We start from the raw sequence: 14,984 nt of genomic DNA on the forward strand, positions 1-14,984 counted from the left end.
AAGATCCCAACATCTATAAGCTTAGAAAGTTTAAAGAACCAAAAATACTCTGCAGCAAGGCTCAGACTGGCTGACTTCGATTTTTTTTTAAAGCAACATTTCTCCATTATTTAAAAAATGTCCCATCTACCTGCTTTCAAACATAAGATATTAACATTCAGATTGATCAGTGTAAAAAGTAGAAGGCGTATGGTATGCAAATGACTGAGTATTTCCATTTTTAGTCACAGCAGCTATGCACTAACTTACTTCCAACTGCTTCCTTTGTCTCACTTGAAATGTTTCTGCTCCACAACTTTCTATATAGCAGATACAAATTTTCCCTCACCCAGTGTGGTATGAACAAGCCCACAGAAAACACTCAAATAAATTACTCCAACTGTGAAAGCCTAGTCAGGCTCATACAGAAGACATCCACTGCTTACACATTGGGCTAACATCTGAATGCAATAAAAAAAGTCACAATCAAAAACTATTCTACAACCTTCACACAGGACAAGCAGTCTTTTACTTAACACAAGTCATCTTAAATTTCTTGTTTATCTTTGACGTATACAGATATCAAGGATGTAGCTTTAGTGGTTTGTGTAACAGCTAATGAAAAAGAGTTGCTTTAAAACTAACAGCAATTCACATGTAGATACATCTCTTTTTAAATCTATTCAACTGAGCCATCAATACTCTCTTCTGCTTCCCTGAGAAAACCATTCTTTAATGTGTGCATATGCTCATGTTACACAGGGAAAGACAAAAATCTATAAACTGAAGCAGAACACATATCTTATGGTATCATGGCTAGTCATCAACTTCAGCATTTCTCAGTGTGTAGTGGTTAAACAGGCATTTACTCTCAGGAATTTTGCCACAGCTACCAGCTTGTAAGGACTGACTAACAACAAAACAGTAAATTTGCACTACCATATTTAAAACCACTGATGTCCATTGCTTCTACCACTGATAACAGCTGATCTTGAAATAACAAGTGATACTTTTTCTAGTGTCAACAGCACAAATGAACACACAGGCTACCTGAAACACTAAACTCCAGAAGAAAAAACTTCCTCTGTTTATTTAAGGGAGTCTAGACTGCATTTGTCATTCAAAAGTAGCTTATAACAGCTATTCTATATGCTTGCTCTGCTGAAGCCACATGACCTCAAAAATAATGCTATGTACAAGCATAATCAATTGGAAAGTTTATAGCAGCTGTGTACAATACTAATACAAATTCAGCACAAACCAACACTCTACCAAAGTTGACAGCGTGGTCATCACACAACTAATTTAATGAGAAACTGGTTTTCTGCATGCTTTTGGACAAGTCTGGGGACTGCACTAAAGAAAGCAAATAATTTCACATGATCTTAACATTAGTAGGAGCAACTATAATTAGAGATATCTAGAGCATTTCTTGTGGGTCTCCAAATAGGCTATTTGGAGCAGTTAATCCCAATACAGATCACTCAAACTAAAAAAAGCTCTCTTGATAAAATAATTTGTAAATCAGCTGCTACACCAGTGAGCTCCTGCCTTACATGTTACCTCACAGACCTAAACTGTCAGCCATCAGCCCGTTTTACACTCCCCATTCTCACTGAACATCATATCCTTGCTGTACCTAAAATGACATTTCCAAGCCTGCTCCTTCCTCTACTTATTCTAAAATATTTCCTTACTGCTCCTCACAATCCAGCTGCACAATACAAATGCTATCTTTCACTATGAAGGTACCAGTTGTCAGCGAGATCCTGGATAAGTCCACTTACCAGAACACCCCTCCTGAAATTTTAACTCAGAGACACTACTTCCTAACACTTGAAATGATGAAGCCAGTATGAACAAAGGGCTGTCCTTGGTTAATCTTACAGGACTATTTCTTCTTAAAATGCAGAGTTTCCTAAAAGAACCAATGTTTTTTACTTCTTTATGTAATCCACCAACAATCTGCAAAGACCATCTAACTAAAAAAAAAAAAAAAATTAAAAAATCAACCAACAGTGGCAACTTGCTTTATATCGCTTTAGCTTTCCACATTAAGGAAGAAATATGCCTTCTTTCCAGAAAGGTTAAAGAAAGATCTTCACTGAAGACAGCCTACCTTCCTGTGTAGACAGTCTTACACCTTTTTTTGAGACTGTTGTTTCTGATGTTTCTTCCAGCCAGACATTTTCTCTCATCCAGTATTTCCTCACAGTCTCCATGATTTTAGATACTCAGAAAAAGGGCACATGTGCACTAATGTCGAGCTTCAATGGAATCAACCAATGCACCTGCAACACAATCGACGTAAACCTTGATGTTGACTAATTGAAGTTCTTCACTCTTTGGATTTTTTTATCTCATGGATACAGAGACCAGCATGTATGGGGACCCAAAGAGGATTTCTGAGCATTGATCAAGTACAAAGAGAACTTTCTGGGGAGGAGGTGAGGGTAGCACTCCAAGATCCGTTTCTTGTGAGGAAGAGTAACAAATGAGGCTGTTCACAGATATTTCTAATACATCTGGACTGTAACTTATAGAATGTGAAAATTACTTTATCTCATGTAATTGCTCTTACTTCAGGTTATTAGCTTCCAGCAGAAACATTCTGCCAAGAGTCACAGTTACATTCACTCTAGGCAGTTACTCTGCACCAACAACAAAACTCATCATAATAAACTGGCACTCCTAAATGCTAGTTTTTGCTTCCCAAACATAGAAAGCCTACGGCTTATTCCTAACATAAGAATTATACCAACCACGCAAATTTTACTCAAGCAGAAAGATAACAGTAGGATGTCATTTAAATAGTCAAGTACTCTTGCTAATCAGAAGCTAAAAGAAGACTGATAAAAAGATTTAATAATCCTCCATGTTATACAATAGGCTTCTTTAATTAAAGGTTTCACATAACTCAAGGAAACTAAAGGAAAATGGCTATACTTTGCTGGTATCAATATTTTAATAATAACAAACTTCAGATCCTAAAGCACTAAGCAAAGTATGAAAGCTATGAAACCACTTGTAGCATAAAAGTAAAGCCCAGCAGCTAGATAGTAAACAACTTTGCCTGGATAGGAGACTAAGACACCCATATCACAGTACTTAAATTTACATACAGACTATACTGTGTTGAGACATTTTCCTTGTCCATGTTTCTCAGCATATAAAATCCCCCCCCCATATATACAGTCACATTTCAAAACCTTTCACACAGTAGTAGTTTAAGTGATTACTCCAAAAAGTCTCCACAAATGACAAAAATTAAATTGTTCATACCATTACAGAAACATCAACTGTAAGTAAAAAAATCTATTATATCTGTATTTTCAAAAGCTGTGTCTAAAGTAATATTTCAAAGTTGCAGAGGAAAGCAGGTTATTTTGTTACTAAACTCCCCAAAACACTACGACATAAGTTTCTTTGTTGGATGATTTTTTTTTTTTTTTTATTATAGCCTCCCTGCTATCCTCCCATATATCCCTCCAGCTTAGAAATAGCTCACTGTAGTTAGCCACCTACAAGTCTTACAACAGCCTTTGGTTATAAGTCAAAAAAACCAGAAATTCACTTTAAAATACATGTTACCTTCAAGTACGTTTATGAATTGATGATGTAAAAGCCTCAGTATTTTATGGCAAGATTAAGAATATCAAATGAATAAATCTCCAACAGCAATATGAGAACTACATGCTTTAAATGTTCTTAAGAAACTGTTTCTTTTTCAGAAATAACTACAATTCTTCAAAACACACTATCATAATTGGCCCCAGTACACATGAGCACTTTTCATAGCATGTCATTTTTTTTTTTAATCATATCTGTGATTTTTAATCTAAATCAAAATTAATTCAGCAAGTGTTTGGTAGGGTTTTTTGGTTTGTTTTTTTTTTTTTTCATTTTCCTATGTTTAATCCATCCATCTTTTTAAGCTTGGCACTGCAGAAATGCTTGGTTGAGTAGCTCCACTTTTATCTTAATAATCTAACATACAAAGAAAAAAAAAGAGTACAAATTTAAAGCTGTACAGACTCAGACACTGGTACTCAAACATTTGCACTGTTCTTTCAGCAAAAATGGCAGGGTGGAATGGACAATTGGGAACGTGAACTACTCTGTCCACGAGTCAAGGCTCGTATATAATCCATTCCGAATTGCATGAAAGACTCATAAATCAGTTCCCTAAGAACATAATCTGCTGAAGTCCTATAAGTTCTGCATCTTTTATTCTCCCCTTCAAAATACACAGCATAGAAAGTACAAGAATTTTTCCGGTGCAGAATTTCTATATATTAGAACTCCAAGATGAGGATGACAGCTCATGAGACTTGTGTTATCACTGCCCATAAAGCAAGCAGTTTTTGGGTTAAAGGCCATCTTCTCTTTAAACATATGCCATTATAGTTGTCTCTGTAGATCACAGTAAGGCACCAGGTACTGGGAATAGTAGATAGAGGTAACAATTGTTAAAAATTGAAGTCCTGATCTCAAAGCACAGCACTTCATTTATAACCTCACACAGGACATCTGTCAAGCCTTAGACAACCACGCCACTGAGCACCTCCCAACAGCTGTGCACTTACACAGCACATCAAGGGTAGGGGTAACGGCACACTGACCCCACCAGGGTCACAACAATAGTCCCTGCTGCATAATGTTACCAACACCAGCAGGTCTGCTTGAACAAGCTGATTCCATCAGCAGAAACCTACTCAAAGTGAACATGAGCTATCTGACCTGAGAAATTAATCTGGATGCAATTATAAGTTTATTAGACTTCTATCAGCATTTTGTCCTTCACTTTTCCTCCACCATCTGGATGGGGGCAAACTCATCTTCAGTGAGCATCTACATCAGCAGCCTGGCCAAATGATTGCTGATTTATAAGCTGGAAGTATTCTTTACACAGCTCTTTTTCTTTAATTGAGACTACAAGCAGATGATCACTGACAAAATACCAAATGCACAACACTTTCTGTTAGAATTTGCACTGTGAAATTTTGCAGAAATAAAGACAGATGCCATATGTGCCACTTTGAGAGGTCCAAAATCAAGACTGATGAAGGACTGTACAGTAAATCACATGTAATCTGCAGATCACGTCCTCAGCCTAACCCCACTGCACTCTTTAATATAAACAACCCATTCTTTGGCAAGCGCCTACCTTGAAGCATCAGTTGCACGTGCATCATGTGACCTGTAGTGAACCACGCATTTGCTCACATTTAACATACACCTAATGTGGGTCTGCAGCTACCCAGCTGTGTTTTGAAGTAAATCCATTTCTAAAAGGCAGATTCTGTGACAAGTTTTTCCCTTTGTGAATAGCCTGAAGCAAGAAATTCTAAGAAGTGATTAGGACTCTGCTGGAAAATGGATATAAAAATCACAACTGGAGATTCTAAATTACAATATGTGGATTAGGGATCTCAGTGCTTCTGTATACAGGCATTCACGTCTATCAGCATGTCAGTCTTTATTGTGCCTTTCTGCAAAGTTTGCATAAAATGCACTTCCCCTGGTACTGCAATGGTAGTTCAGACGAGCTTGCCTGCTGCAAAGTAAATGGCTACAAGCTGGTCCTGGACTTGAACGTGAAACACAGTAAAAAGGTTTGAAGAGACCTCTACACACTGCCTAGTCCAACCCCGTGTTACAGAACAGGGACAGCTGAAGCAGAATAGTCCTGGCCATGTCCAGTCACATTTTGACAATCTCCAAGAAGGCAACATCAGTGTGTCTCAAGAACATGTTCTGCTGTTTGACAACCTCTATGATGAAAGTGTCTTTTCTTTTGCTCAGATATTCTCTTGTATTTTAATTCATGCATATAATACTTTGTCTCTGGGCACCAATAAGAAGCATCTGCCTGTCTTTTTTCACTCTTGTCTTCAGTTAGTTATATACACAAAATCTCATCTGAGCCTTCTCCAGGCTGAACTAAGTCACTAACAAAGATGTTCCCCACTACTGGCCCCAGTGTTACCTACTCAGGGACACCAGCTGGAGTTGATGCAGCAGATGACAACACTGAGCCTGGCAGTTCAGTCAGCTTTCAGTACAAATTACTGTCTAAGGCGTACTTCAATATGTCATCTGTGTTATCACAAATGGTGTCAAAAGCCTTGCTAATACACAGGATCAACTGCTGTCCCCTTGTATACTGAGAGTAATTTTGTTACAGAAGGCTACTAAGTTAATCAGGCATGAATTCCCCTTCATAAATCCATCCTACCTCCCGTTCTTTGTGGGTTTGGTAATGGACTGGTTTCCAGGATTATTTGCCTTATCAACTTCACAAAGACTGAGATCAACCTGACTGGTTCCTAGCTCCTCAGATCCTCCTTTTTGTACCTGAGAACAGGAGACATTCACTCTCCTCCAGACCTTAGGAAATTCCATCCATCATGATGATCTCTCAGAACTGAGCAGAAGTGCAGTTACATTGTCTGGCTCTTCTAAGAGTCGGAGAAGCATCCCTGTCAAGTTTAATGTGCACATCCAGTATGTTTAGACATTCTACTCTCCAGTACCAAGATGAGTGTATTTTAGAAAGCAATAAAGTGACACCCACATACCCTCAACAATCACAAGTGGTGTACATTCTTTGCTGCCTTAATATACCAAGCTTGATACTTCATCAGCAACTCTTAGAAGACTACCAGAAGATTTATCAGAAATGTTGAGCTTGAAATGATAATCTTGTTAGAAAAGATGACAAAAAACAGTATCATGGAAGGTGCTTTGAACTTTACTGGATTCTGTCTCATGAAGAAGTGTGGAGTTGTATTTTCATTTGTTTGCCTTTTTCTTTAGCCTAACAGAAAAATTGTCAATCAAGTCACTGACAATTGATATCTTCTGTTTCTCCTTGATACATAACAGGAATCCACTCTCAGACACATAAAAGAATAAATACACAACATCAAGACTGCACTACATGCACCAACTAGGCATCAGCTGAGCAATGCACTGCTGTTGTGTTGTATACAGTCAATTACGGAACATATGCAGGTGCCTTCACTGAGTCTCCTCATTTAAGAAGTGTCCCATTAGAGGAGCAAAAGGGTCCTAGAAGATGAAAAGATAAATATCACTATATCCAATCTTTGCCTTGGTGCTAGCAGGTATGAAGATGCAGGTTGAGAAGGTAAAAGAAACTTAAGTACCTGTTTGGGACAGGTCTTCCTCCCAGGAGGACAAGGCATGTGCTACCAATTAAAGCCATAGATGCAATGCACAAAGAGTAAAGTTTTAAACTGCAGATTTAGTGCCAACACCTGCATAATGTTGTTTATCACAGATCACAGGTAACTCTTACCCCAGAATTCTTCCATTTTGTGATAGAAATGATGCAAATAAAGTTAAGATGGGGGAAAACATGAGAAACAAGCATGGAACAAATCTGGAGAGTTTTGTAGAGCAGTAAGGCATTCACAGGGTTCCCTCAGGATGTCATATATAGTAGCCAGAACCAAGAATGTGTTTCAAGAGGAATTGTAGGAGCAGGCAAAGGCTGGTATTTGAGAAGGTGACTGAACTCGAGATTAGGTGAGAAAAGTTACTATCAAGCTCAGAATACAAGTTACGTAATGCTAGTAACCTGTAGAGAAGCTCTCAGCTCTTGTTCAGATCAGCCATTTCCTTCCTCCAAACTTCATGGGTGAGGTAGTGCAGTGCTTTTTCAATTCGTGAACTTTGCCTTTATATAACAAGACTCACACTACTTATTATGACCACAGGTTTTCACATTTAAAAAGCCTCAGGCTGCCATATAATGAATAGAAGAAAAGCTAATTTCTTTGCAACATACAGTGGTTACTTTAAGAATCATCTGAAACCAACTGGTAGTGATGAACGCTACACTTCAAGTATTTTTTTTTAAACACAAAGCCAACAAGACAGTGTTCCACAAAATGATTTCTCTAATATTTTGTATATAAGTGATCTGTGACTGACTATCAGCAATGATGTACCATGGAACACAGCCTATATGATATAAACTTCCTTTGAATGAGACACTGGAAAATAGTGTAAGACTGAATCCGGCAGTCTCTATCACTCTCCAACTGACCTTTGTCTTCAGTTGGAAAGACATAGAATCTGGCTGTGTACCAGTGTAGCAAGTTAGGAAGTGATTAGTGAATGCCTTTGGTATCTGCCAACAGGGAGCAAAGTAACAATTATCACTTGAGAAATAACTTGAACTCTTTACATCCTAACTCCTTACTCATACACATAACCTGCACAGAATCAATTGCCAATAGTATAAAAAAAGTAAGCAGACTGACTCAAATGGCCTTTGTCCAACTGTTCATCCTGCACCTCTCTTTATTCCAAAACTAGAGTAATTTTATTCTACAGCATGGTATAGAACTGCACTCAGGATACTGAACAGCCGGTATAATTTTTTTAAGTATGCAGCATTTTTATAATCAAAAGTTCTATCCACTGCACAATACATTGATCAAGTTAAAATGACAGTACAGCTTTTAAGCAAAAGACAGTTGTTAACTCCTTTTCTTATGGTGGCTTCTCCACCCTTTGGCCTAAACTAATTATGTCTCCTCCAGTCTAGGTGGCTTGACAGAGAAGAAACAATTAGAAAGGAAAGCAGTTCTCGTGGTAATTTATTGCAGTAGCATAACAGCACAAAACATGAAATCACAATCTCATCTGAAGAGCTTTGAAGGATTAAACCATGACTTATATAACTCTCATCTAAAGCTATGGAGAAAAACTTAAGTCAGATGACTGACAAGCAGTGATGGACCACAAAGTCTTAAACTGTCTTGCTGCAATAGCATGCACAGTAAATTTACAGCAAAGCCAGCTTAACACTTTCTACCCATCAGGTTCTATAGTTCTTTTAAAGTCTGCTTTAACATAATTAGCAGTGGGTTAGCAATTTCCTCCTAAGTAGCAACAGTATTGCTGGGAGTGATGAAATCCAGCACCGCTTGTCCCAGGTTTCACCATACCATCTCTGCCACCTTCTCAAGCCTCCAAGTTTCAGTTACCAAATCTTGAACAGCTTCCTTTTCAACCCAATTGTGTAGTCAAATATAAACCTCTGCACATCACAAATTGAACACAAGGCCAATACCCAAATTTTTCTGCTCCAGAATTGCAGGAAAGACATAGATTGCATAATGCAATATGAATCATATTTTAACTCATTAGAGACTTATTTATTAAGGATTTATTTACATCAAAATGAGTCTTCGAGTATACATAGAGCTTAATTGCTTTTTGGTAGTCTTTCTTCATTAAATACATTTCAGATTCTTGTGTCTTTGGTTGCTGAAAGGAAGTTTTTTCCGGCAATAACCTGAAGATTATTTTTTTATGAAACAAACAGCTTTACATTTCCCACTTACGGCATCCTTCTGCGACTTCACCCAAAGGATCTTAAACGGCTCTACTTACACTGTGAAGGAAGATGAAAACCACCTTTCCTACTTAACTGGTAAAGCTTATTCTTTTATGAAGTGATGAAGAGCAAGTTGTAACCCACACCCTTCACCACACCACTATTTGCACAAGTATATAAATAAATTCTAATTCAGTAGCAGAAAAAATAACATCCCATGCACACAGTTGGCACTGCAGCAATGTCAGTTTTATTTTTGGTGGGGCATTCATTCTTTCCAGAAGGAGCTGGGGAAGCTTCCTCAATGTTAGTTTCATAAATATGAAATGCTCATGTAATAGATACCTAGCACAGTCAAAAGGCTGAGTACAAACTTACAGCAATTAGATAATAAACATTTTCCTGAACACACTGGAAAAAATGTTTACCTTCTATACAACCAGCCTTTTCTCCTTGCTGTTCATGAAAGATCACAGACCCACCTGGAACTCTAGAAAGAAGGAACTTCCTAGGCTTAAATACCAACTCTTTCATCAAGTCTTCATATCTATGCCACTTCAAAATCCAACTGCAGCTGACCACACCAAACTGCACTTGTTTCCAAAGAAACTCAAGGGGAACTTTCCCAACTGGCAGAGAAATCAGAATTTTGCTAGGTATTTTCAAGGAGGCATAACACAATACTGACCTACAATCCTCCTTCCTTAAAGATGTAGCACACATTAGTTTATCACAATTTTCTGCCCTCAACCCTTAAATTTTAGTAATTCTAAAATTAACTGTCAGGGACTAAAATTAAAGTTTTTTTAGTTTCAAAGATCCTTCTGTCACACTATAGCTACAGGTAAACCCGACCAAGTGAAATGTAAAAGCCTGTCTTGGTAAGGAAATTATCTGAAATATGACAAAGATGCTGTTGCAGAAGTCAGCAACACAAACAAATCCCAATCATGTTTGGAAAAGGTGAAGCTCTTGATTATAACTACTTTTTAGGATTAAGTTGGCAGTTTTGAGCAGCGCTGATTTGATATAATGATGATGACTACCAGGAAGACACCTTTCTGTGTAAGTCTGCCCCAAAACATGGTTTTTTTTACCCATCATGTCAAAAATTAAGTGCTAAAAATCTTTTCGGATGCTAAATGAGTTTATAGGTTATTTTTTAACATCCAGATTCTGCACACTTCAAAGAGAAGAGGTAAAACTTCCCTAACATTGACTGCACTTGTATCTAGATACCACGTGTATCACAATGTAAAAAAATTTAATTCTATTTTGTTTACATTGGTAAGTGTGCATTAGCACTAAGTAGGCACTGTAGAAAAGCCTGCAATATACAAGTGTCCTGTTTTCAGCTGGGACAGGGCTAACTTGCTTCTTAATAGCCAATACAGTGCTGTGTTTGGAACCTAGCATGAGTATAAATCTGGTAACACACTCATGTTCCAGTTGTTGCTAAGGTGTGCTTACACTGAGGAGAGGACTGTTCAGGTTCCCATGCTCAGTGAGGCAGCAGGGGCACAAGAAGCCAAGAAGAAGAATGGCCAGGACAGATGACCTGAAGTATCCAAAAGGATATTCCATACCATACAATGTATGGAATATATATACAGTATATAAATGGGGGGAGTTTGCTGTGAGCTGTCAATCACTGCTCAGGGATGGGCAGGGCACTGGTCAGTGAATGGAGAGCGATTGCTCTCTGCATCACTTGTTTACCTTGAATTTTATTCTTCCCTTTTTGTTACAATTATTAGTATTATAGCCTATTTTGATTAAACATTAAAGTTGAATCAAAGTCCCTTAAAGTTCTTATCTCAATCCACAAGGTTTATCTGTTTCTGATTCTACTCCCCATCAGGCAGAGGTCGAGTGAGGAAGCAGCTCTGTGGTACTTAAGTTGCCAGTTGAGATTACATCTCAACAACACGATACCAGAATTTAATAAAAATATGTCAACCATAGAAAAAGTAGAGATTACAGAGGCTATGTAAGGACATGTTAGGACACTAGCAAAGAAACTCTCTGAAAGAATAATTTTAGTCCAAATACAGGAGCATTCACTTCTGTTTGAAAAGCTGCATCATGTATTTAGGATTTTTCCAGACACAAACCCCTCTTTTAACCAAGTCATGAATGGATTAGAATACCCGTAAGTGTTTGTCACAAAGATAATATCTGAAGAGACTGATCTTAATGATTCTCTTTTCTACACACTTTAGTAACACGCTTTAGTTCAAAAATTTATTTTTGGTAAACCTTACTGTCAAGTTTGGAAGGAAGAACTACATTTAAAACAATAGTTCTTATGTGACACAATTACAACAAAACTGAATTTAGAAGTACAAAAATTAGACACCAAAATTTCAGCCAAAGACTGAAACAGGAAACATGCCTTTGTGGTAAATACTAATGTATTCATGCAATTCAGAAATGTACACAGAACAACAGCCACCTGTTATTTTAAAAGCATTACTTCTGGTGACATCATAAACCATAAGTTGAAAGAATCTTGTAACACTTGCCACAAAGTTGATGATAATTTTTGATTTTTCAAGAACCTCAGCGCACTCTGCACCAATCTGACTTCAAGCACTTTGACATCAAGTGATCATTCACATATGACAAAATAGTACATTAGGGAAAAGAATGTTCAACAACTCTAACTGGTAGGTTACTGAAAAAGCTACATAAAAACTCTTAGTCTATTAGAAATTCAATACAGAAGACTTAATAAAAACCAAATAAATACTAAATTTTACCTTTTCTGGATTGTAATATAAAGATTTCAAAGTGGTAAACAAGGGTGGGCAGCCTTTACTGAAGTTAACCCTCAGGAACTTATCCGTTAGTTCTCTAAATTTTTCACCTAGGAACAAAAGCGTGTTTGGTTATATGTCAGTGACTGCACACGATATATAAATATAGGCTCTAACTGCTGTGTAACTCTGGATAAGAAAAGAACTGAGAAACTGCAGTTTAATTTAATTTAATCTTTCCTGTTATTTAATAAGACACAAATATGCTCCAGATTTAAAAAGAAAAATTAAAATATCAGAGTAAAATGCTTAAGCTGCTAGTGTTTAAGAGTCTGCTAGCAGACATAGCAACAGTTGTCAAACCTATAGTCTATTAAAAAGAGAAAATATTAAGTGCTGACTACAGAGGATATAACAAAAGCTGTTTAAATTAACATTTAAAACACCCTATCATATTAAGAATAACAATAGAGAGATCTTGCAAAAGCTCCATCATTGGAGGTGTTTATGAGTCAGTTAGACAAATGTGTTAGGAGTAGTGCAGATAATAAAGTATCCTGGTTTGAGGAAAAAGGATGGATTAAATGAACCCTCTGCCTCTCTTCTAGTCCTATTTTTATTAGTAGGACATGACTTGTGATATGATCGTTTCTGGAATTAGAAACAAGACTTAGTGTTTCAGAAACATAAGCTCCATATCAGAATCACCTGTATCAAGATATACTGCAGAAAGCTAAAAATCTAATTATGTTTTCAGTTAAAAATTACAATACTTGCAGTAAGTGCTACCTTTCTGAGAAATACTGTTTAAAAAAAAAAAAAAAAAAAAACAGAGAGAGAGAGAGGGAAAAAAAAGAAAAAAAAAAAAGTACTTCAAAGAGAAGACATCCAGCCAGGAAAATAGCTGATTTTCATGTTTTTTTTTTTCCTGTGATGAAAGTGACTGTGATTCAGCTGGGGGTAGGGGGGTAGGCTGGAGGGGTGGTTGTTGTTTGGTTGGGGTTTATTCCATTATTTTTATTGACTTTGTTTGCTTTGCATGGGGATAAACTTTATCCCCACTTCAGTGCCTCCTCTCTTGTGGACTTCTCTAACTTTCTCAACAAGGAAGTAGCACACTTCTCAAAATACCAAGATTCACTCATAAAACTGACAAAACTGTTGAAATAATCAAATTTTTAATGCGTTCTTATTGAAGTTAAGTTTAACAGATTGTTTTCAGATATTCAGAAAATGCAGACACTACTGCTCTGTATACAACATTTTCATTCACTTCTATCACTTCTCAATTAGGCTACACTTACGGTTACCAGCAGTGTTGCTAATAAACTCTGAGGCTAATGAAAGTAACTCATGTTCTCACCTTTCTGTACTAAGCCAAACTGGTGTATATAGAAACTCTTAATATCTGTGGATGGGGATCCATAACTGGACTGTAAGCACATGCTTTATTACAGATAGATTCATTTAAATGCGTTGTCTCACACTACAGAAGCTGTCCTATATAAAGAAAAAATCCATCTCAGTTTCTCCTGTTGAACTCTTCTAATTGTTATCTTGCTGGAAGAACCATAATTTAGAATTTAGAAGCACAAGATTTAAGTTTCCATTAAATACCTATTTACTTATAGAAAGCAGAACAGTTTTAAAACAAAGTCTAAAAAAAAAAACAAAAACAAAACAACCAGGTTCCCAGCAGGGCACCCACCTATGTCAAGGAGCCAAGTTACAATTTAGCCAGGAGCATACACAAATCTGAAACTTCATGCACACACACTTGATCAGTGAAATTGATGCTAACAGCCTTCCTCCATAAAGGTGGTTTCCAGCTCAGTCAAGAAGCTGATTTGTATCAAATACAAGGCTAGGATGCAATGCATGGCAAGGTCTGGACAAGAACTTGTCCTTTTAACATAAGCCTGGATTTTAGAGTGTTTGAATTTTTAAGAGTAATTTAATTCTGAATCAAATGGTGACAGCTGTAACTGGTCAGTGACCACAGTGGAACAGTAATTGCATTTAATCAGAAATTCTATCCTCTTGAAATCTGCAAATATTTTTCTGCAAAGATGTTCCTTTCTAGACCTTCACATTCTTGCTATCAAATTTCAGCCAAAAGAAATTCTTGTCTCCTATACTTATAAACACAGAAAATAATTTAGTAAATAGATTAACCTCTACGGGATCAAAAACAATCTTACACGCTCATGCCTGACAGGATTAATAAGTAAGTTAGCAGAAACAAGTCTTAATTTTGAAAAATTCTTATTTGCTACAAAATGTTACAGAAAGTAGACAAGATATTTTTCTTAACCAATCTAATAATGAATTTTGCTTTCTTCTATCCTATTGTTACTTGCATAAGCAATTAATTCTTGTTACTATAAATATCTCCGCGTAAATGAACAGAAGCTGTGAAACTACACTGTCAGATAAAAAGCAATCTAGAGCAAAACACACAGCGAAATGAAGTCAGCAGCAAAACACACTACTAATAAAGATAAAGGAAAGCATTTTGCAAGTTATTTCCTTGTTTGCTGTGTTACCATAACAATCTTATTATATTAAAAAAAACCCCAACTACTCATCACCCAGCTTTTCAAGTCTAGCTGAAAAGCCTTAAAATTTGCCCCTGTATCTTCAAAGAAACTGAAGTATATAGGATGATAAAAGGCACAAGTGGCAACTTCTTATGAAGCAGTTAAAATCTTTTGATTTTATGCAGGAAATATGTATGCACATTCAGACATGTGCAATAACAAGGGAGTGGACTAGATGTGCTCTGGAACATTTTAACACCAAAAAGTGTTGGTGGTTGTGGTGCTCAGCAAATGAGCTAAACCAAAAATTAACCTTGTAATTTAAAAGCA

General features: G+C 36.8%; 1 protein-coding gene across 2 annotated transcripts in view; it reads right to left on the reverse strand.

The window, feature by feature from the left end:
* The window catches only part of NAA16 (N-alpha-acetyltransferase 16, NatA auxiliary subunit), a 61,234-nt gene that overhangs the window by 19,315 nt on the left and 26,935 nt on the right, over window positions 1-14,984 (reverse strand). Inside the window, exons 9-10 of one of the 2 annotated variants that reach the window (XR_009208743.1) lie at window positions 12,118-12,224; window positions 2,099-2,270 (exon numbers count right to left, since the gene is read on the reverse strand). Coding sequence is in view for 1 of the 2 variants with exons in the window: in XM_040091088.2 (XP_039947022.1) it covers window positions 12,118-12,224 (107 nt within the window). In the remaining variant the exon portion in view is untranslated. The remainder of the gene's footprint in view (window positions 1-2,098; window positions 2,271-12,117; window positions 12,225-14,984) is intronic. The other variant, XM_040091088.2, reaches the window with a different exon arrangement.

The sequence above is a fragment of the Hirundo rustica genome, chromosome 2 (genome assembly GCF_015227805.2).
Source record: "Hirundo rustica isolate bHirRus1 chromosome 2, bHirRus1.pri.v3, whole genome shotgun sequence".
Taxonomy (NCBI): Eukaryota; Metazoa; Chordata; class Aves; order Passeriformes; family Hirundinidae; genus Hirundo; species Hirundo rustica.